We start from the raw sequence: 23169 nt of genomic DNA on the forward strand, positions 1-23169 counted from the left end.
ACAAAATTATCACCCGAATAATCATTATATTCCAAATTCATCATTTTCTGTTAAAAAATTTGATGACAACCTGAACTGGATATTAACCTATTGTTTGAGATATGATAAAATCTTATCGCATAATCTCAAACGACTATCATATCTCATACAACAGATAAAAATCCAACTCAAATTGTCGGTAATGTTTTAATGAATAATGAAGAATTTGGAACATAATGAATAGTCAAGTGACCATTTTGTAACTTTTAATAGTCAAGGGACTCAACAAAGCAACATCCTATAGTCAAAAGATCATTTTGTAACTTTTGACAGTTGAGGGACTCCATAAAGCAATGTCCTATAGTCAAGGGACCATTTGTGTACTTTACCCTATTTCACATTAACTTTAAAAAAATAGATTAGGTTGAATAAATAATGTTGCGTCAAGTAAACATAAAGAAATTGAAAGAAAATATTACATGAAACAAAGGTGGCCTCAATATATATATAAATGCAAGCACATAATCACTCTGGAATTGTAAGTGCACGTACAAGGCTCATACTACATTGACATGGTAAAAAATATGTTGGTCCCCGTCCCTCATTTGATTAGAAAACAAATCAACACAATCATCATAATAAATCTCATAATGCAATGGGAGATCGTTCTCCGCCACAAACGGCTCACTCCAGAAATCTCCTCCGGTGAGATCTTCATACATTGCCAAAGAACACGGTCGGAGACAAACGTCCTCCACACCGCTGCCTCCGACATTTAAGCTCGACGTATATCCATTGTCAACAACCGGGCTGGTCGAAGACAATTCAATCATCGACGGTGTCATCGGAGACAAGGCCGAGCTACCCAGTATCATATTGAAGGAGGACAATTCGATAGTGGATGGTATCGTCGGAGACAAGGCAGAGCTTCCCAATTCGACAGTCGATGATGTTACTGAGGGAGCCAAGGCCGAGCTCTCAAGTATCATGTTGGGTGGGATATCAATACATATGCTTTCGGCTTCACCATCAAAACCGTGGGTGGATAAGGATTCACTTCGGGATTGATCCGCGGATGATGTCGGATTACATTTTGCACGTGCTTTTAATCTAGTGTGCCAGTGATTTTTTATTTCGTTGTCGGTTCTTCCCGGTAAACTGGCAGCGATCTTCGACCATCTGTGTTTTTTCATATTTAAGACATGGAATTTTGTTGACTAAAATACTCAGTGTATCAGCAACATGACGATTGCATGCTTGCGTCAGGCTCCACTATATTATTAATCCAGCTACATGATTATCAACACCTACCATACCTATAGCTTTAATTTTCTTATTAATTTATACATTTTTAGATTTATTTTACGGTTGAAACTGAGTCGGAAGTGAATTAATTCGACTTCCCACTCGATTTTCAGCTTAAATTAGAACTGACCTGTTTCCGTACTCTCGGTGTAATTTCAAGATTAAGGCATCTTCTTCTTCGGTAAACCTTCCATGCTTCACTTCAGGTCGGAGGTAATTCATCCACCTTAACCTGCAACTCTTTCCGCACCTTTGAAGACCTGAAGAAAATTTAGCAAAATTAGGTCCTTTTATGAACATCGATAAAAATATTAACACTTGATTGGATAAGAACAAACAAAGGCAGTTTTAGTCTTTTAGCTAAAGGATTGAATAAAATAGAAAAATGGGGGGAAAGGAGAAAACGAAAAGCCCACTCCTTTTGATGCCCACTAGCTATAGAACAGCAAAGCCTTGAATCAATAAGCATTTCATTTGATGGTCTAAATTTTAGATTTTAAAAATTTACTTGTAGTGAATTATCAAAAACCAAAAGTTCAAGCCCTTATATTTATAGAAGCTCATGATATCCTTTATGTTGAATGGGACATAGCTTAAGGGGTTGGTATGTAAATAATTTTCTTTGCTGATGTGGGATTTAAGTTGTTTTTGTTGCGTAGCTTCCATAGCTTTGGTTGGTTATTGTTGGCATTGTAGCATTATTTTCTGCTTTCTTGCTAATAAAATTCAATTATCTAAAAAATTAAATCACTCGTTTAATACTTAAATTATCAATTTTGATATATTTTAATAAATTACCTAACATTTAATTTTTTTATTTTAATACATCGTCGTTAAAAACTTAACGGCACTGTAATTTTTTATCAGTAAATTTATCATTCATCGCTCAACTATTTTCTCATTCTGAAAGCATAAGTGGGCCAATGCGACAAATAAAATAATGATGAATGATGCAATTTACCCATAAAAGGGTGTCACGTGCAAATCATTTGTTAAATTTTTAACTGCGGAAAACTAAAATGAAACAAAAATTAATCAATATGTATTAAAAGTTTATGTACTAAAACAGATCAAAACTGATAATTTAGGTAATAAATACACAGTTTACCCAAAAAAAAATAACTCAAATCATTATTTCTCATTCTATCATAGTTAACGTCCTAGTTAACCACTCATTGTATGTTTAGATAGAGAAAAAAGTGAAGATCCGTTCTTCAAGAAAAAGATGGCATTGAACAAATCAGATAATATAGATCGTTTTCATTAGTCGAAATGGAAGCATGGATTACCAGCTTGCTTGGGTAGCTCACGCCAGTTCCTTCCACCAAATCTTTGGATATAAGACCGTAGTTTCTCATCTTCTTCAGCACTCCAAGCACCTTTCTTCACTCCATTTTCATCATAAAAAGGACCCCTCACCATCTTTCTGCTTTTCCTTTGATTTTCTCTCTTCGAGTTCGAGTTCGAGTTCGCAGCTACAGAGCATCAAAACACTGTATCTCCATGACCCTGGTTTGAAATTTTCACCGTGTTTAGACCCTGCAGTACAAGGGCTCCCAGCCCCATATATTAAGGATTTAAGAGACTGGTCCCTTTCTAAAGGTACTACATACAAAAGCTGTAGAGGGTATATGATAACCGTTAAAAGAAGTAACCAATGAGACCTCTCCACGCGTCACGTGTGAAAAGATATAAAAAATTATCGAATCTAGTGAGAAAGATTTAATATTTTTTATTGATGTTAAAGCGATGAATCTCCATACACCCAACCCACGTAGGGTTGAAAACTCTTTTGAGTTATGAAAATAGCAATTGCTAAATGCCATATCCCTCGCGTTATCTCACCTCCTTTGTTTGTTCCTTCTACTTTATTCACTCAATTATCAGTACAAAATATAAAATAAATTTGAATTATATAATAATATAAAATTTTAAGGGTAAAATACGTTTTTAGTACTTAAATTATTATTTTTATCCGTTTTAGTACTTAAACTTTCAGCTTTTTCAAGATCATACCTAACGTTTCATTTTTATTTTATTTTAATACTTGTCGTCAAGAATTTAACGTTTTTTATACATAAACTATTAATTTTGACCCGTTTTTACCACGTTAACTTTTTATATATTCTGTGGAGCTGACTGTGTGGGAAAGTAATACTTTTGAACTTTAGTGCTGCTGTCCACAATTAAACCATCCACATTATTTTATTTGTCGCATTGGCCCACCTATGCTTTAATAAATCAATTATATCTATTAGGAAGAGTCTGGACACCATTTAATTATTATCCCCACCCGTCAAATTTAACATTTAATTCTTTATTATTAAAGAATCTATTAAACATTTTTTTTATAAAAGAGAATCTTATTTCTCTAAAAATATCGAATTCGAATAGTTACGTCTAGTATTTTCCTATCGCATTGGACTCTAAAAGCACCTGAGTGGGGAGTAAGACTATAAATAAGACGAGACAGATCTCGATCAAAGTTCAATAAATACTTGAACCGAGCTCGAAAACTTAATGAATCAAAACGAGTTACTGATACTAGACTTGAAAAACACGCGAGCAACTCGAAAATATAATATGTTAATATTTTAAAAAAAATAAAATTATTAATAATATTAACATTAAAATGTCGATTTTTTAAATGCAATATAAAATTTTAATTTATTTAAGATTCAGGTTTCAGTTTGAACTTCAATCGAGTTAAGTTAATTTTCTTTTCATTTCGAGCTTTTACGAGCTTCGATTAATGCTTTTGAGTTCGAGTTTAAAAATTTTATGCTCGCGAGTTTTGAAACCGAGTCAAACTCTATTTTAAAATTTTCGAATGTAGTTAAATTCATAAATATTCGAGCTCGATTCAACTCGTTTACCTCCTAGTAGGAGGAGATGAGCCACCTCTATTAAGGGGGAAAAAACCTTTTACCAGCAGTTTTGACACCTCTTTGCTAACATACGGAATTCAATTATCATACGTATTTAAAATTTAACTTATATATATATTAAAATATATTAAAATATAATTTTAAAAATAAATTATGAAATTTTATTTATTTTTTATATTCTATTAAAAATAATCAAAATAAAATTTTAATTATATTTAAAGAATCAAATAAGATATTATCCATTAATCTAATATATTATAGCTTAAGATCTTAACTATAAGTAAAGGTAATTAGTAGCGTAATATCTATTTTATAATAAAAAATTATAATCTTTTAAAAATTAAAAATATTATTTTAACATAATTTAGTCACTATTTATATATTTTATCTAAATATAAATTCGTGCAAAACAACCCAAAAGCGTGTAAAAAGTCGTAATTTCGATGTCACACTTAGTTCGTCATTCATACCAGAATCAGCAATGCTTACGATATTAAATATAGGTGTTATGGAGCATTTGATTCACGTGTTGAAATACTTTTTCAACATTTTCCCACTGCTAAAATACACGGGATTAATTGATTACTAGTGCCTGGTTGTTTTCGGTTGATTTATCAAGAACCATCCGACAAAATTTTATCTTGTGATTTGAAAGATGCCCTTGTGGTTATCATATAACATGTTTTTTTTTATGGACAAAAATTGATGACTAGATTTGATTGATGCCAAATGATGATGTCTTATCTTATTTTTGTATTAATTTAATCTCAAAATTTGTTTCATTATATCATTCTATATTAACTCTTAACTTAAAATCTTAAATTATAAGTTTTAAGTTAAAGTTTAAGGTTATGGTTTAGGGGTTATAAGATTAACCCTAAATCATACACCGTAATATCTAAATCATAAATTTTAAATCCTAAACTGTATCTTAATATTTATGATTTAGGAGTAGGGTATAGAACGATATAATTAAGTAACTTTAAAGGTTAAATTGATGCAAAAATACAATAAGGGTGAAAATGATAAATTGAGTCTCCTATAGAGACAAAGGTGATCATTAAGTCCTTTTTTAATATAAAATTTTATAAACTCGTCCTTAGTAAAAAATTATGTGTTTGTTTTCAGGGTGGTGATTAGGTTAATTGGATTCAAATAAAAAAACTGAACGAATTGCGAATATTATTTTATGTTCAAATTTTATTTCGATTTTTTTTTCAATTTGAATTGTTTAAAATTATCTTTAAATTACATATTAGATCCAATTTAATGATTTTTTAATCATGTTAAATATACACATATATTTGTTTCATATTTCTTTCCCATATAATAGTAAAATTTATAATCACTATACTTTAATAAAAAAAAATATAATATTATTTAATGAAACAAATGTCTTCTAAAATTATAAATTATTTTATAATATTAGTTTTAAATAAAATACTGTCAGAGAAAAATATTTATAAAGAAGTTCAAACGAGTCAAATGGGAAACAAAAATCTAAAAAAAAAAATCAATCAAATAATCAAATTGAATAAAGTAGAATAAATTATGAAAATAAAAAAATGGATAAAATGTAAATATATGTAGGGTAAAGTATATAAATGGTATCCCAATTATAGAATATTATTTTATTGAGTCTCATAATTATAAAAAAATCACAAAATGGTTCTCATAGAATGTTATTTTTTTAGTCCCCCGATTGTAAAAGTTATAAAATGATCACTTGATTATTCATTGTATTCCAAATTCGTCATTTGTTATTAAAAAATTGACGATAATCTGAGCTGAATGTTAATTTTCTATCTAAGATATAATAAAATCTGATATCAGAATCTCAAAACAACTATTATATCACAAACAACAAATTAACATTCAACTCAAACCTTCATTATTTTTTTAACGAAAAATGACGAATTTGTAACATAATAAATAGTCAGATTATTGTTTTATAATTTTTAATAGTAGAATAACTCAACAAAAGAACATTCTATAATTAAGAGATAATTTTATAACTTTTAATAATCGAGAGACATGTTAAAACACTATCCTATATTTAGAGACTATTTGTGTATGTTACCCATATACGTGTTGTGGACCACTGATAGATCTTAATTCTTGGCCGCCTATTCCTTGGGGTCATAATGCTATTGACCACGTTACTGTTGAAAACCACGTGTCACATGTGTGTTCATTGACGTTGTTGCCCTCGGGCTCGAACATATCATAATATCATGCCAGCAAACAGTCTGAGCTAAGCAGGTGATCTCATTGCTTGTGACGTAAGCAAAACTCATATATAATTTATTAAAATTAAATTTAAATATTTTAAAACTAATATAAACGACCTAAAAGGCTCAAACAGACGTGATGCCTCTTATAATATTATTTATTACAATTTTTTAAAAAGAATATAGAGGATAGTATATACATTAAATTATTTCTAAAAAAAGTTTAACTAGATTTAAAGAGAATTAAGTTTAAAAAATATGGCTAATTGTTTGATTGGTACTTGTATTATGTTAAATTCTTTAATGTCATATAAATCATTTTCTTTTATTTCAATTTCGTACATGTAATATTCTACTATCGATCATTTTGATCACTTCATAATAAAATTTGACGTGTCATAAATTTAAGAGTCTATAATTTTTTTTCTCTCTAAAATCTCATATTTTACAATTAATTAATGAAAATTTTTACTATACTATTTAGGTAAAACGCCTTTTGTAACTTCTCATGTATTTTATTATCGACATGGTAAATTTTCTTTTATGTTTGTTGTTTTACCTGAAAGAAATTTTCATATAAAATCTTTTTTTTATTTATTCCTTATTATTTCATTATAAATTATTTGTCATTATTCATAACATTTTATTTTATATATATCTTTTAAAAAAATAAAGCTACTTGAGATTGATCCCATTTTACCACAAAATTTAGAGGTTCTTTTGAAGAAAAAAGTAGTTAGTGACTAAATTAAGGAGAAATATAAAATTTGGGGACTAAAACCGATTTATCCCTTTGAGTAAAACTAAAGGTTGCTGTTGGCCTTTTATTAGGGACAGAGTGGGAACTTGGACTCCTTTTGTCGTCTAGTCAACTACGGATGCAAATAATGTTATGGGCCCTACTTTAGAAAAGGTTTAAATATTATGGGCCCCAACTGCTTATCAAAGCTTGTCGTAATTAACCAAGGACACGTGATTACCTTATTCATACGACAGCCATCGACTTCGACACTTCCCACATGTTCCATGGCATCCTCAACGCCGTATGAGGCAACATAAAATAGGCTTTAGACCAACAATTTTCCACCTTCTTTTTGGTAATAAATTTGTGTTGGTGCACTAACCAAGTGATCTCGATGATAAACGAATTATTATTATTTTCTGAGGTTTTGGGTTCGAGCACCAAGAATGATAGAAGTGAGAGCATTTTATGTCAAATAGTTAAAAATTATCTTTGAACAGATACTGCATTATATTTATATCAGATTAATAAAAAATTGTATTGATTTCTCAAATATTAAATCTATTGTATTTATTAAATCAAGTGACAAAAAATTGATATCTTTTAAGCAAAGTGAGTTTAAATATTTTAAATGAAAATTTCGTGATTTTTTTTATCTTATTTAAAAATTTGACATGACTTAATTTTAGATATAATCGAGAATTAGAGATTCATCTCATTATTGAGGAATCTAAAATTTTAAAAATATGAGTTGAAATTGTAATATTATTTATTAAATGAATATGTAAATTTCATTTTTGTTCCTTCCCCTAACACACTGTATTAAATTATTTTTCTCAAAATAACGAGTATGCAGATGTTCTCTTTCAAACTTGCATACATACCTCATGCATCTAACTACTCGAACTCGATATCGGGAAAAAATCAACTCAAACAACCTCTAATCATATTTTATATTCACAACAGATCCTTACTTCCGCTTCCACTATCCTAAAAGTCCAATAACCTCTTTATAACTTAAAGAATATTCATATTTTAATATTCTACGATAATTATAATATATTATATGTTAGAATTTTTCTTCGTAATTGACAATATATACACACCTATAGATATAATTGTTTGAACATGAATCATTTAAAAAGACCGATATTTTCTTTTATCACCGATATCATTCCATAAATTCATCAAAACACTCGATTTTAGACGACAATGATTAAATTTTCGTGTATATATATATATGAGAGAAACCGATCAATTTTAACCCACTAGAATAATTCATATTAAGATAGTATGTGGTTTTCAACCTTGCACATCTACCAATAGGAGAATTGCTATGTGAATTAATTGCACCAACAAACTCTCTTAATTCGAACAAATTGACGTTAACAATATTCTTTTCCTTGGACATTAAAAGGTTGTAGGTTGAGATGAAGACATGGTCTTTTTCCCTAAAAAAAAGTAGATTATAATTGTTGGACGGTGGACATTAGTTTGAGATGTTATTGTGCAAATTAAATAGATGGAGATTAGTTGATCTAATTGGTTAAGAATAAATTGAACTCTCTTACCTTCTCAATTTAAAGATTTTAGTTTAACAATTGTTATTGTTAATATTTTTGGGTAAACTGTGCGGATAGTCCTCTATGTTTAGGGTATGGCCGGCTTTAGTCACTAATTTGAAAACTAAGGGGAAGTAGTCCCTAACTTTATTAATCAATTCGATTTTAGTTCATCAGCCATTAATTTTTGTTAACCCCTTTTGTTTTAAGTCCCTAACTTGGCTAAGGGACTAAAATCGGATTAAAGTTAACGGTTGAGTGATTAAAATTGAACAAATCGATAACGTTAGGTACCATTCCACCTTAATTTTGAAATTGATGATCAAAGTCGATCAGATAATAAACATAGAGGACTATCTGCATAGTTTACCCTTTTTTTTTTACTGAAATTGTTATCAACACGTATACACAGTTTAAATTTTAATATTCTAATATAATTATGAGATATAATATGTTAGATTTTTTTTTAGTAATTAACAACACATATACACTAGTTGATATAATTGTTCGAACATGAATGATTTAAAAAAAATAAAATTCTTTTTTATCACTGAGATCACACAATTTAAGTCGACACTCGAAGTAAAGATAATACTAATTTAAATTTTACAATAACATAAGTATATTTTTGTCTTGACTCTAATCATAAAATCAAAATTATTTTTATTAAAAAGCTAGAAAACAAAGAGAAAAGAGAACATACAGACGACAATTAACATTAAAATCGATGCCATCGTTGATTAAACAAAAATAAAAAAATTTAGATCTATAAAAAAATGACACAAAACTCTAAAAAGAACAAAAAAAAAAGGAAGGGAGAAGAAAAGGGAGAGCTTCACCACTTCAATTTTTACTTAAAGACTTATTTGATGATAATGTTTCAAATAAACACTCATATGATTTTAGTCATGACCATTTTTTTAAATACATTAATTTAAAAATAATTATGACTTTATTTTTGGAAATTTTGAAGTTTGATTTAATTTTAAATTTGAAGTAGCTATCGACTTTTGGATTAGGTAGATTTTTTTATTTCAGTCATTGAATAAATTAGTTTTTATTAAATAAATTCTTATTAGAAAAACTAAAATTAAATATTCTTTGGGTAAAGTATACAAATAGTCCCTCGACTACATGGTGTTATTTTATTGAATCTCTCAACTATCAAAAGTTACAAAATGATCCTCTAATTATAAGAAGTTACTTTGTTGAGTCCCTCAACTATTAAAATTTACAAAGTGGGCACCCGACTTTGATTATGTTTGGAATTCATCTTTTTCTATTAAAAATTGATACAACCTGAGCTGAATGTTAATATGATGTATGGTATATGAAAAAATATTTAATCCCAGAATCTCAAATGACTATCATATCTCATACTAGACTAACATGCAACTCAAACCACCGTTAAATTTTTAATAGAAAATGATAAATTTGGAACATAATGAATAGTAGAGTGACCATTTTATAACTTTTAATAGACAAGAGACTTAATAAACAACTTCTTATAGTTGATGGATTATTTTATAACTTTTAATAATTATGGAAGTCAACAAAACAATATAACTTTGATTTTCGTTTCAATTATACCACTGAACCATTAAATCATTAATGGCATGATATTATGGCTGATGGTTATCGACGTGGCTGACGATTGTCAACGTAGACACCTCACCGAAGTGACATCATTTTGATCCGATTGTTAATGATTTAACAGTCCAGTGGTAAAATTTAAACGAAAATCAAAATTCAATGTTACGATTGGTAAAATTGAAAGTTCAATGGTATAAACGATACAATGCCTAAAGTTCGGTAATATGTGATGTAGTTTACCCAAAAATGATATCAAGTTTCACCGTAACTTTGAAGGCATGAGGACTAAAATATAGGGTTAGTCAACTATCCAGAAGGAAAAATCTTAGGTCACCTATCTTATTCATCTTGGAAAATTAGACCCAAACTCAAAATATGAATTATATAAAGATTTAGGGTATCAATTACCATTTAAATAAGAACTGCACACAAGCACCATAACTCCATCTTTCGAGAAAGAGAGAGAGAAAAAACCAGAAGCAAATTCTCTTTTGCCGTGCTTGTGTTATACCATCATTACACTTCAATGTTGCTTTCTCTTCAACGCCACTAAGTTAAACATAATCATCGCTTAATCAATAAATGGAGTTCGATCTGGAAAACCCATTATCCAGCTTCAATCACTTCGACCCTTCACTCTTCCTGCTTGAATCTGATCATATGCCCTCTCACAATTACATTCAGTCTCTCAATAAATGGAGTTCGTTATACTTTTAGGTGTATACCGGAAAAAAAAACGTTAAGTAGCATATGTCATATTCCAATTTTTTTTTATTTTTAAATAATATTTTATATTTAAAATAATCAAAGAATATAAATGTGACATGTGTCACTTAACGGATATTTTTTTATAGTATATACTTAAAAGTATAACGCAGAAAACATTAGGTACCTATTTTTAACAAAAAATATTTAGGCATCAAAAGTTAATTTTAAGTATATTTTAAACATTTATTTTTATATTAAGTCGGTTAAAAAACGACAAAAAATATTCGAGCATCGAGAAACATAAAATATATATAATTAAAGTCCAAGATAAAATTCATATGGTATTAAGTGTCAATTTCAACAATAATAAATAAATATTTAAATTAAAAATATATATTTAATATTTAAATTATCTAATTTTAAAATTATTAAGATCCAAAAAAAAAACAATTAAACTATAAAAATTGAAGGATTGAGATAAGACTTAATTTAATTAACATTAAAACTAAGATGTTTGGAGTGGGCTGAACCAGGCCGCTCCCACCTCCTTAGTTCGGTTCTTTGCTACATAAATGAGAGAGGCCCTAGCCCCAAACTTTTTTTCATTTTAATTCAAATTTACGAAATATTAGTAAAATTAAGTTTTATTTTTTTAGTATTTTATTTGGTTAGTTATGCTATAGGCAACTTTAATATATGACTAAGAAAATGTCATATTGAAAATGTTAATATTTTCAATAAAGCACTACTTAAAACATTATTTTTTTACCGGAAATATTAATTCTGCTACTTAATTTCCGGTAAGAAAAAAATATTTTAAGTAGCGCCCAATATTAATATTTTCAATGAAAAAAATAATATAATATGTAGCGTTTTACCATAAATGTACATTTTAAGTAGTGCCCAATATTAACATTTTCTGTAAAAAAAATGTTTTAGGTAGTGTTTTACCGGAAATATTAAAAAATTATTAATATTTTCGATAAAACATTTTCTTAACTGTATATTAAGACTACCGTATAAAAGACCTGTTTTATTTAGATATTTCTTAGATCCTAAATAATTTGGTTTCCTAGTAGTGAAGTTTTATACATCAAATCAGTCCCTCTATTTGTACTGAAAAAATCAGGCGATTCTTTGATTTAAATCATTGAATAAATTAGTTTCAATTAAAAAAAATATTATTAAAAAACTAAAATTAAATATTCTTTAGGGTAAAGTATAAAAATAGTCCCTCAGATTATATGGTGTTGTTTTGTATAGTTTTCGATTATAAAAAAGTTACAAAATGGTCACTGACTATTGATTATGTTCCAAATTCATCATTTTCTATTAAAATTAATGACGGCATGATATTTGCTATATGATAAAATTTGATCTCATAACCTCAAAGGACTGTCATATTCCAGATAGTATATTAACATCAAGCTCAGACCACCATTAATCTTTAATAGAAAATGATGAGTTTGGAACATAATGAATAATTTGGTGAACATTTTGTGACCTTTAATAGTTGAATGACTCAACAAAGCAACATCCTATAATTGATTATGTAACTTTTGATAGTCATGGGATAAACAGAATAATGTCATATAATAGGATGATCATTTTTGTATTTTACCCGATTCTTAATAGTTAAAGACTTATTTTGAATAAAAGTCGATGGTATTATTAAAAATTAAAAATATCCAAAATTGCAATAAGAGTTTACAACTATCATCATAAACTAATTACATAATTCGTACATTTCTATAACATTGAAACTAGCCACTTTAGATCATATATGAAAAATGTTAAAAACCTTAACCAAAAGACTCGAAGAAAGAATATGTACGAACAAATCTGACTGCAACGACAAACGAACCACAAAAGGGAATTAATCTATTGAAAGACCATTGAGAACTTCAAATAAGAGTCGATCATCATGAGAAAATATCCACAAATGCAAAATCGTGCATCTAAATTCAACCTGAGGGTCCAGCAGGAAAGGTCAAAAGGATTACAAGTAAGCGCCATCTTAATCAGTCGCGTCGTCGTCAAATCCCACAATGAGAAAATATAAATAAAAGAACGACCAAATGACCAAGAAAAAAACGAAAAATTTCCTACAATGAAAGAGAAAAACGTGTCACAAAGGCAGAAAACAACGTGACATAAAAGCAGAATTATTCTTATTAAAAAGCTAAAAAAACAAAGAGAAAAGAGAACCGGCGACAACAATTAACATTAAAATCGTTGCCGTCGTCGACTAAACAAAATAAAAAAGTTTAGATCTAAACAATTAACATTTTCAGTTAGGCATGTATTAGTAACTTGAGTTTGAACATTGCTATGATATGTTCAGTTGTTATCACTTATTACACATTCATTTGAATATCGCAACGCAAATTTGACTATCGCAACGCGAATTTGATTATTGTAACTCAAAAATCGCAACGCGAATTTGACTATCGCAACACGAATATGACTATCGCAACGCGAATTTGTCTATCGCAACTCGAATTTGACTATCGCAATGGCTATTTGACAATCGCAACGCAAATTTGAGTATCGCAACGCGAATTTGAGTATCGCAACGCGAATTTGATTATCGCAACGGGTATTTGACTATCGCAACGAGAAAATCGCAAAGCGTATTAGACTATCGCAATGCGAATTGACTTTCGCGTTGCGATTTTGTCTTTCGCATTGCGATTTTGAGTTTAGCGTTGCGAAAGCGTACCTCCAACATGTCTTTTGCCTTCAATATGATGCAGATTGAAATCAACAAATCAACTTTTACATTTCAATCAATTAAACAAGCACAAATAAGAATTATTTACACATCAATATTAAACAAATCAACTTTTACAAATCAATTTTTATAAATCAATTAAACAAGCAAAAAATGATAATAATTCTTATTTTCCTCATCAATTAAACAAATCAGACTTTTAAGAATCAATTAAACAATAAAAAAAGTGTACCCCAGACAGTTGTTTATGCACCCATACATCAATTTCACGCAGCTCACTTCAGGACCTGCAGAAACCAAACATTTGCTCAAATAACACTTTCTACACATCTAAAACCAACAAACAACAAATTATTATTGAATTATAGGTACTTAACAACACTTGCATTTGACTTACAAATTATTTATGGACACTTTCATAACGCGGATGCAGGTAGGCAGCGTCTCGAATATATCGCTCTAGCCATAAAATGCCGAAACCACAAGCCTACTACACCTCTATCTCTATCGGTGGGAGGTAGAAACTGTGTACTTCCTGTCGTCAAACGCTCCAAGCACATGCATACGAGAGGACCGCAATCCCCTCTGGCTTCCAGTGTTTGTTGTGGCGCGGTCTCATCTCTGATAACTGTAACATTGAACTTCTTTGGCTTCTTGTTTCCAGAATAAGTCCAATAATTAATCGCATCCAAGAATTTAGCCAAATGAGAGCTCCATCCCTTAATAATATCTCTCAAATCAGACAATGATATGTAATTTATCATGATGTCATATACTATTGTCTTCAGGGATGGGAGCTGAAGCTCGACGAGAAGCCAATGAGTACGTTCCAAAACAGGGATAAACACCTACAATCATAAGTAATAATTCAAATTGCGCACTTATTTATGAACACCTTTAAAATATTTTTTAAAAAATAAATACTAACCTTATCAACCTCCCACCATGCAAGATAAAGTTTAGCTTGTCCATTAGCCAACACATATGATTCCTGTCGTTGATTCTTTAAGTGAACTACGTGAAAATACGTCGGCATAATTGTATATCGCGTATTTTTTTATTTTTATTTTTCTTCAATTTCTTTACTATTAAAAGACGTGACACCCATGCATCAATATGATGTTTTATAAAAAAAGACATATATTAGTGAATTACATAAATTTTTAAAAAAATTAATCAAAATGGAATATAAGAAGAAATATAAGACTTACCCCCCATCGAAATAGTCATTGTCTTCAACCCCTAATAACACACCCCACCAAGACCGTTCAATCAACAAATGCATATCATCGTTGAGTTTGTATATGTCAGCGTAACACCCTTGGCTCCACTCATGTAGATAAAAATCAACTACGGTTTTAGACCAAAGGGTATTATCCAGAATTGTTTCTGGTAGTTGTTTCCTCTCCACTTCATCTTTCGGAATGGTACTGGCCGGTAACTTATACGAAAGCCAACAATCATCCATCATGTCCGGCACGTGAGGGGGTTTCTCAATAATTCGATATATTATGTCGTGTGAATCGGACTCTAGAATGTTGGGAGGGACCTCTTCAACGATGACAGTGGCCTCTTGAACGGTGGGAGGGGACTCTTGAGGGATGATAGGGGCCTCTTGAACGATAGGGGAGGCCTCTTGAATGATGACATGTGAGTCGGGCTTTTTTTTACGAATTCTTCGCACTATTGGGGTGAACGGAGACTTAATGGCACGTGCGCGCCGTCTGATGCGTGAACTTCGTCTTGCAAGAAAAACCCGACGTAGAGCATCCACCTTAGCGGGCCGCTAAAAATAAATTAATATATAAATCAGTAAATAAACAAACATGATATTAAACAGTGAAAACAAAGACAAATATATTTCAAACTTGCACGGTATTCACCCAAGTCATTATTCTATCATTGTTCACAAAATGCATCAGATAACATTCCATAAGTAATCACTTATATAAACATTTAAAAGGACAACATATAGGTTTAGTGCAGGTTCAATGACAACATAAAGAGTAGTAGTTTATTCTTGAAACTTAAATTTTCAACACTGTGAAGTTAGTATTTGTCTTTGTCTTTTGGTTGAAGTAATGCAATTCATTCAAGTTTCAATTTACAGAAGAAGAATAGAATCTGAAACTTAAAATCGCAACACGAAAATTACTATCGCAACGCGAAAATTACTATCGCAACGCGAAAATTACTATCGCAACGCGAAAATTACTATCGCAACGCGAATTTGACTATCGCAACGAGATAATAGCAATGCGATTTTCATTTCGCATTGCAATTCTTTCGTTGCGATAGTCATTTTCGCGTTGCGATAGTCATTTTTGCGTTGCAAAAGTAAACTATTCTTCTTCTGCAAATTGAAACTTGAATGGATTGCATTACTTCAACAAAAAACAAATACTAACTTCACAGGGTTAAAGAATAAACAGTTTAGCAGTATTGGCAGCAACCGAATGAATTTACTAAGCAATCTCAGTGAAATGGTTAATCTAAGTGAAATTACGAGTAAATTTATCATCAAGTTAAATATGAAAAATATTAAACTTACCTCGTTGTGTAGAATATGAACCTCATTCTGCAACGATGCTACCATCTCACGTAGAGCGGCTACCTCACCACGTAAAGTAGACACCTCAACACGCCATGCACCATTGTCACCGCGTAAAGTACCGACCTCCTCACGCAAGGCATTGACCTCATCACGTAACTCCCCTAACTCATCCCGTGGAGGTGGAGGTGGAGAACAGGGAGATAAACGTCGTGGCATCTTTGACGGTCGCCTATCATGAGGTGATGGTGGAGAAGAGGCTCGATGATGTGACAGAATAGGTGATGGCTCTCGTTGTGGAGGTGTATAGTCGGGTCGATCAGGTGATTGCTCTGGGTGAGGTGGCTCTGGGTGAGGTTGGCTCTTGAAGTGGAGGCTGCTCATCATCCGTGCCATCAAAAAAATGCTTACTAGCTTGCCACCAATCAGTGGCAAGCTCAGCTTCCGTGGGTGTCAGCCTCTGTAATGGAGTGTTGAACTCCTAACAATATAAAAGCTCAAACAAAGTTAAACGTGTACTAGTAATAACTTGTTTATAAACATATGGTAGTATTTGTGTTAACTTACATTATTTATTGGCGTATACGGTAGTAAATCTTCCCATTGCTACAATGTTCGTTTCCTTTTCCAGGAAATAGCCCTAGGAATATCATTAGAAGTTTTTAATGCATATGTCTGCATGGCGGGAAAGGCCTCAAATATCCAAATCTACAAACAATATAATAACAAACATTAGTAATTGTTAAATAATAATTAATTATAATTTTGGAAAATTATATAAAAATTCTTACCTTAAAGGCCCAAATAAAGCCTGACAAAGTGTATTTGGAACCATCGCCACGCAAATTTTTCGATCATCAAGGCAGACGACAACTTATTCCATGTAGCTTTCCATAGATACGAACCCCACTGAAATAGGTTCCATGCATTTAGGTCCTCTACCAATTTAATTAGATCATTAGGAATAGGTTGTCTAGCCTCTCTGCCTAAAAAGCCAGCATGCAAAAGTATTAGAAGGCATACTCGGACAACATCGACGTCATCCATCCGAGTAAAACCATCTTTCTTATTCAATAATCTCGTCAAGTCTTCCACGTGTAAATTCGGCTTCTCTATTGACAGCTCAGGAAAAACCCGGGATAACCATGATAGGCGAGTAATATGTCTAGTGTACCGACCTACATCACGTGTCCGAAGCGTAGACCGGTGATTAAGCAAACCTCCGCCCAAAACACGTATACGCCGGTGGAAAATCAAACCATATCTTCATCACGATATTTATAGTCTCTGGTAGATCGCTAGTCATGGTTTTGAAGAACAGATGGGTCATATAGCATCTCACCCGGATGTTGTACTTTCAGCCATGGCCCGAAGCAAGTATCCTCAAATATTTTTCTTGTGCAGGTGAAAGCTTTGACGCAATTGTTTTGGCCAGGCTTAATTTATTTCTTAAGGTCAATTGAGCCGAATAAAAGTTCTACAAAAACAATAAACATACCAAGTTAGATATACCAAAAACTACACTGTGAATATATACCAAGAACAATAAACATAAAAGTAGTAGTTATTCTTCAAACTTAAATTTGCAACACTGTGAATTTAGTATTTGTCTTTGTTTTTTGTTGAAGTAATGCAATTCATTCAAGTTTTAATTTGCATAAAGAATAGTTTCTGAAACTTAAAATCGCAACACGAAATGAAAATCGCAACACGAAAATGACTATCGCAACGCGAATTTGACTATCGCATCGCAAAATGAAAATCGCAACGCGAAACTAAAATCGCATTGCGATTCTGTCGTTGCTATTTTCATTTCGCGTTGCGATTCTCGGTTTCAAATACTAAAATTGAAACTTGAATGGATTGCATTACTTCAACCAAAAGATAAAACAAAGACAAATACTAAATTCACAGGGTTTAAAGACTAAACAGTTTAGCAGTATTGGCAGCAATCGAATGAATTTAATAAGCAATCTAAATGAAATGGATAATCAATTATTGAAATTACTAGTAAACTTATCATCAATTTCAATATGAAAAACCTAATAATAATGCAAAAATTTCAAAATAAAAATAATTAAAAAAACTAACCCTCGGTGGTTGATTTGGTTGATTTTCTATTTATGACCGTGAATGATTGTGAGGGTGGCTCTGAGAGATAGAGATAGACGGATTTCACCGGAGATGGGGACGGATGTCGCCTTAGAGAGTGAGAGATGGAGATGGGACTGAGTTGTGATTTAGGGTTTTGGGTTATGAGTTGCGATTACGGGATATACTGTGGACGGTTCAGTGTTCCGATATATTTAATATCGTGTTGGAATTTGAAAAAAAATACGCGTTGCGATAATAATGGCGCTTTGAAAATCGCATTGCGATAGTCAGCATCGCGTTGCGACAGTCAGAATCGCGTTGCGATAGTCAGAATCTCGTTGCGATAGTCAGAATCGCGTTGCGATAGTCATACTCACATTGCGATTTACATATTCGCATTGCGATAGTCGGAAAATTGCAACGCGAATTTGGAAAATCGCAATGCGATAGTCAGAATCGCGTTGCGAATCTGGAAACTGATTTGCGATACCGGAGATCGCGTTGCGAATTATCGATCACATTGCGATTTAGTTGGTCATTTTGGCAAATCTAAAAAAAGTTGGTTAAAATCGTATATTATAAGGCATTTTTGGTCACTGAGGTTATTTTCTCTTTTTTAAATACATTAATTTAAAAATAATTATGACTTTATTTTTGAAAAATTTTAGAATTTGGTTTAATTTGAAATTTGAAGTCGCTATTGACTTTTGGGTTAGGTAGATTATTTGATTTCAGTCATTGAATAAATTGGTTTTTATTAAATAAATTATTATTAGAAAAACTAAATTTAAATATTTTTGGGTAAAGTATACAAATAGTCCCCCGACTATATGGTGTTATTTTCTTGAATTCATCGACTATCAAAAGTGACAAAATAGTCCTCTAATTATAAGAAGTTACTTTGTTGAGTCCCTCAATTAAAAGTTACAAAATGGTCACCCGACTTTGATTATGTTCCAAATTCGTCTTTTTCTATTAAAAAATTGATAATAGTATGAGCTGAATATTAATATGATGTATGGTATGAAAAAAGTTAATCCCAGAATCTCAAATGACTATCATATCTCAGACTATACTAACATCCAACTTAAATCACCGTTAAATTTTTATATAAATGATGAATTGGAACATAATGAATAGTCGAAGATCATTTTAACTTTTAATAGTCGAGAGACTTAATAAGCAACATCTTATAGTTGAGAGATTATTTTGTAACTTTTAATAATTATGAAACTCAACAAAACAATATAATCAAGGGATCATTTTTGTACTTTACTCTTTAATACTTACAGACTTATTTGATCATAATGTTTCAAATAAATACTCATATGATCTTGATTTAAATCGTAGACTCTCATAATTTTTTAAACTACGGTTTAAGAGATTTTTTATTGATTTAAAATAATTATAAATGATTTATGTTCTAAATACTTTTAATTATTTAACAACGATTAATAATCACTTATTATATCGATAGTATTCAAACTTCTACTTTTAAGAATAATAATATTTATTTAATTAGGAAGATAATTCGGTTCTTGCATGGGAATTTATTTTATATACAACCAATATAGGTTTGTTCATGGAAAAAAATAAATAATGATTGGATATTTAGTGTACCGTCAATCAACCACACGAAACCACGACAACCATCCATTTATTTTCTCCGGCATAATATTATCTTGTAATTTTTGGGAACTTCTGCTGTTCGACGCCTAAAAACGGTTAAAAAATGACGTGACCTGTTAAACAAGTGATCGGTTAAAATTTAGACCGGTTATATTATATCATTTAACCAGAAATATTATCAAGTACAATAATATATTAGGTAGCGCTTATATTGACCTATTTTCTAACTAAACAAGTATATTTAAACTAGTAACATTGCAAATTTATCTATTACATTATAATTATCGGTTTTGATGTTTTTGGGATTAATACATTTTAATGTATCGACACTTTATGTGTGCACCTCGTTATGCTTTCATTTGGGAAAAAAAAGTATCGACACATATTAAAGAGTGTCGATACATAATGTAAACCTATTTGATAATTAACAGTATATTTTTTACCGGTTACATTGTAAATTTATATGTTACATAATAATTACGATTTCGATGTATTTTTATCGATATTTTTCATAAATACATCGACACTTATGCGTGCACCAGTTTGAGTTCTTCAATCAACAGTTTCAATGACACAAAATCCAAACAAAAAAATAAAACTAAAACTGACATAACTTTATCCTATAAAGATAATAAGAGTATATCATAAGTTTGTTGAGAGATGTCTGTTTCTGGGTTTTGTTCTTTGAGAAACTGATAATATGGTGGGTTTCCTAATGTTATTCTTTTGTTACTGCAAAGTTTTTGTTATTTTCTTACTGGGTTTTGCTTAAATATACAACTTTTGTATTAAAAAATGAAAATTTTGAAATAAAATGACCACACAAGTACATTTTTTTACTACCAGTTTTGTCATTCGAGACCAATTTTGTCATTTTTTACTTGTTATATTGTTATGGATCGATACATTTTTATAAAATATCGACACTTTATTGGCGCTATAACTTCTTTTCTTTTAAATTCCAAAAGTGCCGATACTTATAATAAAGTATCGACACTTTCAACATATCTGGTAGCTCTTTACCGGTTTTATCATTTCGATACTGGTTTTGTCATATTTTTGCTTGTTATATTGTTATGGATCGATACATTTTTATAAAGTATCGACACTTTATTAGCGCTATAACTTCTTCTCTTTTAAATTCAAAAAGTATCGATACATTTTATAAAGTTCGGTTCCCTCCGAGCATACTAGAATTTCTCAGAGCCAAACCATTTAGGGGGGGAATCGGTTCCTCTGGACAAACTAAATTTTTGGCTTTGAAACGGTTCGAAATACTTTGTAAAATTGTTTTAAAATTATTTTAATATTAAAACTTAATTTACACTTTAGTAAGGATTTAAAATAAACTTTGAAATACTTTGAGTAATATTTTGATATTCGATAATATCGAATGCTTAGAAAAATCTTTTTCAAATTAAAATTCTTTTAATTTAATTTGTTATCGAACATCAAAATGTTTTTAACAATCTCTCCCTTTTTGATATAACAAAACATTTTAGATTTTCTAATTTCAAAATGAATTTTGATTTGAAAAATATACTCCCCCTTACTTTAACACTACTCTCTTCTTCAAAAACGCTTTTAACATTTCTCCCCCTTTTTGTTAAATCAAAAAGATCTTTAAAAGATTTTAAACAAGTTTTTGAAACAATTAGCCAATGATAACTAAATATAGCGTAAGCTGCTAAGATCATAATCAAGAGAAAGATTAGTCATTAGTTCCATAATGCAATATTCATAAACAATGTGAAATGGCAAAAAAAAATTGGTCATAATGCAACTAATATGTAAATGATGCAAAAAAAATTAAGCTCAAGATGAAAGTGAAAATCAAACCAAATATATAAGCATGTAAGTTCAAATCCAATTATCCAACAAATTCAAACACCCAAAATAAAACAATCCATGAACATCAAAATGTTTCACATAAAAGTTTTGAGTTCGGGACGATAAACCCATTGACCCAAAGACCGAGTTTGATAAACAAATTACTAAGGAGACAACCATAAACCAAGGTTTCTATATTCTTGGAAGGAACAATGTTTATGGAAACTCACAAAAGATTATCTGTGGCAGATTAATCTTCTTTTTATGTTGGATACAATATATTCACCATATATCTATATTCCTAAGGGAGGAGTACCTACCTCCGGATGGTCTAAACCACCAAGAGATCAAATAATGAAGGATCTATCACGATGAGTTCTTAGGGTACTCTCATTATCCTTAGACTTATAGGGTGAATCCACATCTCTTGTCATTAAACCTGAGCTATCTAGTCCAAATGGGTAGCGATTGTGCCGGAGTCAATAAAAATGAATTGCCCTAAAAGATAGGATCAAATTCATATAGTTTCAGATTGGCGCTCATTTTGGACACATACCACATTGGAATAGTAAAATGTGGATTAATTGATGATAAACCAAAGGTTTGAGTTTAAAGAGTTTATCAAACTTATAGGATTTAGAGTAGGAATATGGAAGTCCATATCTTCTATAGCTTGGATCGAAGGGATACGCTATTCTCAGATTTTGTATGACTCAAAACAAGTATGGTACATGGTATAGATCTTGTCTACGACCAGGTACATGAAACAAGAGTTCAAAATGGTTATATTTGGGTTATTTGGATTGGGTGGAGGAATAAGAGGTCGGTTTGACTTGAGCGACTAGACAATGTCCTAGGTTTTATTTACATGGTTTAAGAATCGGAATAGAATATGTAACCTGTAAATTTAAACACATGTATGCAATATAATCAAACCCAAAACTCAAATGATCCTCAATATTTCAAGTTTCTCTAACCGAATTCTAAAGGACAATGTTTTAAAAAACTATTTGGAAAATAATGTTGAAAATCAATACGTATAGTTTTTATGAAAACAACATAATTGAATCAAAAATCAATTAAAACAACAATTCTCGATAATTTTGAAAATTGAGTGTTTTGACGAAATTGGTTGTAAAATCATCATATAACCAATGCCCGATGTAATGTTCATCTTAGAACTATCAAACTAGTCCTAAGTTCAAAAATCAATGAATAGAGGATTTTGAAATATTACCTTGAAATTTGAATTTTATGAGAATGTGATGTTGTTTGCAAGGCAATAGTGCTAAAATAATTAATCCTAGTGGTATTGGCAACTCA

The 23169-nt window shown here is 30.6% G+C and overlaps 1 protein-coding gene across 1 annotated transcript; it reads right to left on the bottom strand.

The window, feature by feature from the left end:
- Positions 1–536: 536 nt before the first annotated feature.
- Positions 537–2797, bottom strand: LOC120186758 (transcription factor MYB57-like). The gene is made up of 3 exons (XM_039190617.1): positions 2574–2797; positions 1415–1544; positions 537–1158 (listed from the first exon to the last, which is right to left on the bottom strand). The coding sequence occupies exons 1-3, from the start codon at positions 2704–2706 to the stop codon at positions 537–539; spliced, it is 885 nt and encodes a 294-aa protein (XP_039046548.1). The 5' UTR covers positions 2707–2797.
- Positions 2798–23169: the final 20372 nt, after the last annotated feature.

This window comes from Hibiscus syriacus, unplaced genomic scaffold (assembly GCF_006381635.1).
Source record: "Hibiscus syriacus cultivar Baekdansim isolate YM2019G1 unplaced genomic scaffold, ASM638163v2 tig00113719_pilon, whole genome shotgun sequence".
Taxonomy (NCBI): Eukaryota; Viridiplantae; Streptophyta; class Magnoliopsida; order Malvales; family Malvaceae; genus Hibiscus; species Hibiscus syriacus.

Coding starts and splice junctions, on each gene's coding strand:
- LOC120186758 (XM_039190617.1), bottom strand. CDS start 2,706: ATGGTGAGGGGTCCTTTTTATGATGAAAATGGAGTGAAGAAAGGTGCT. Junction 1,545..2,573: donor TGAGCTACCCAAGCAAGCTG/GTAATCCATGCT, acceptor AATTTTCTTCAG/GTCTTCAAAGGTGCGGAAAG. Junction 1,159..1,414: donor CACCGAGAGTACGGAAACAG/GTCAGTTCTAAT, acceptor GAAAAAACACAG/ATGGTCGAAGATCGCTGCCA.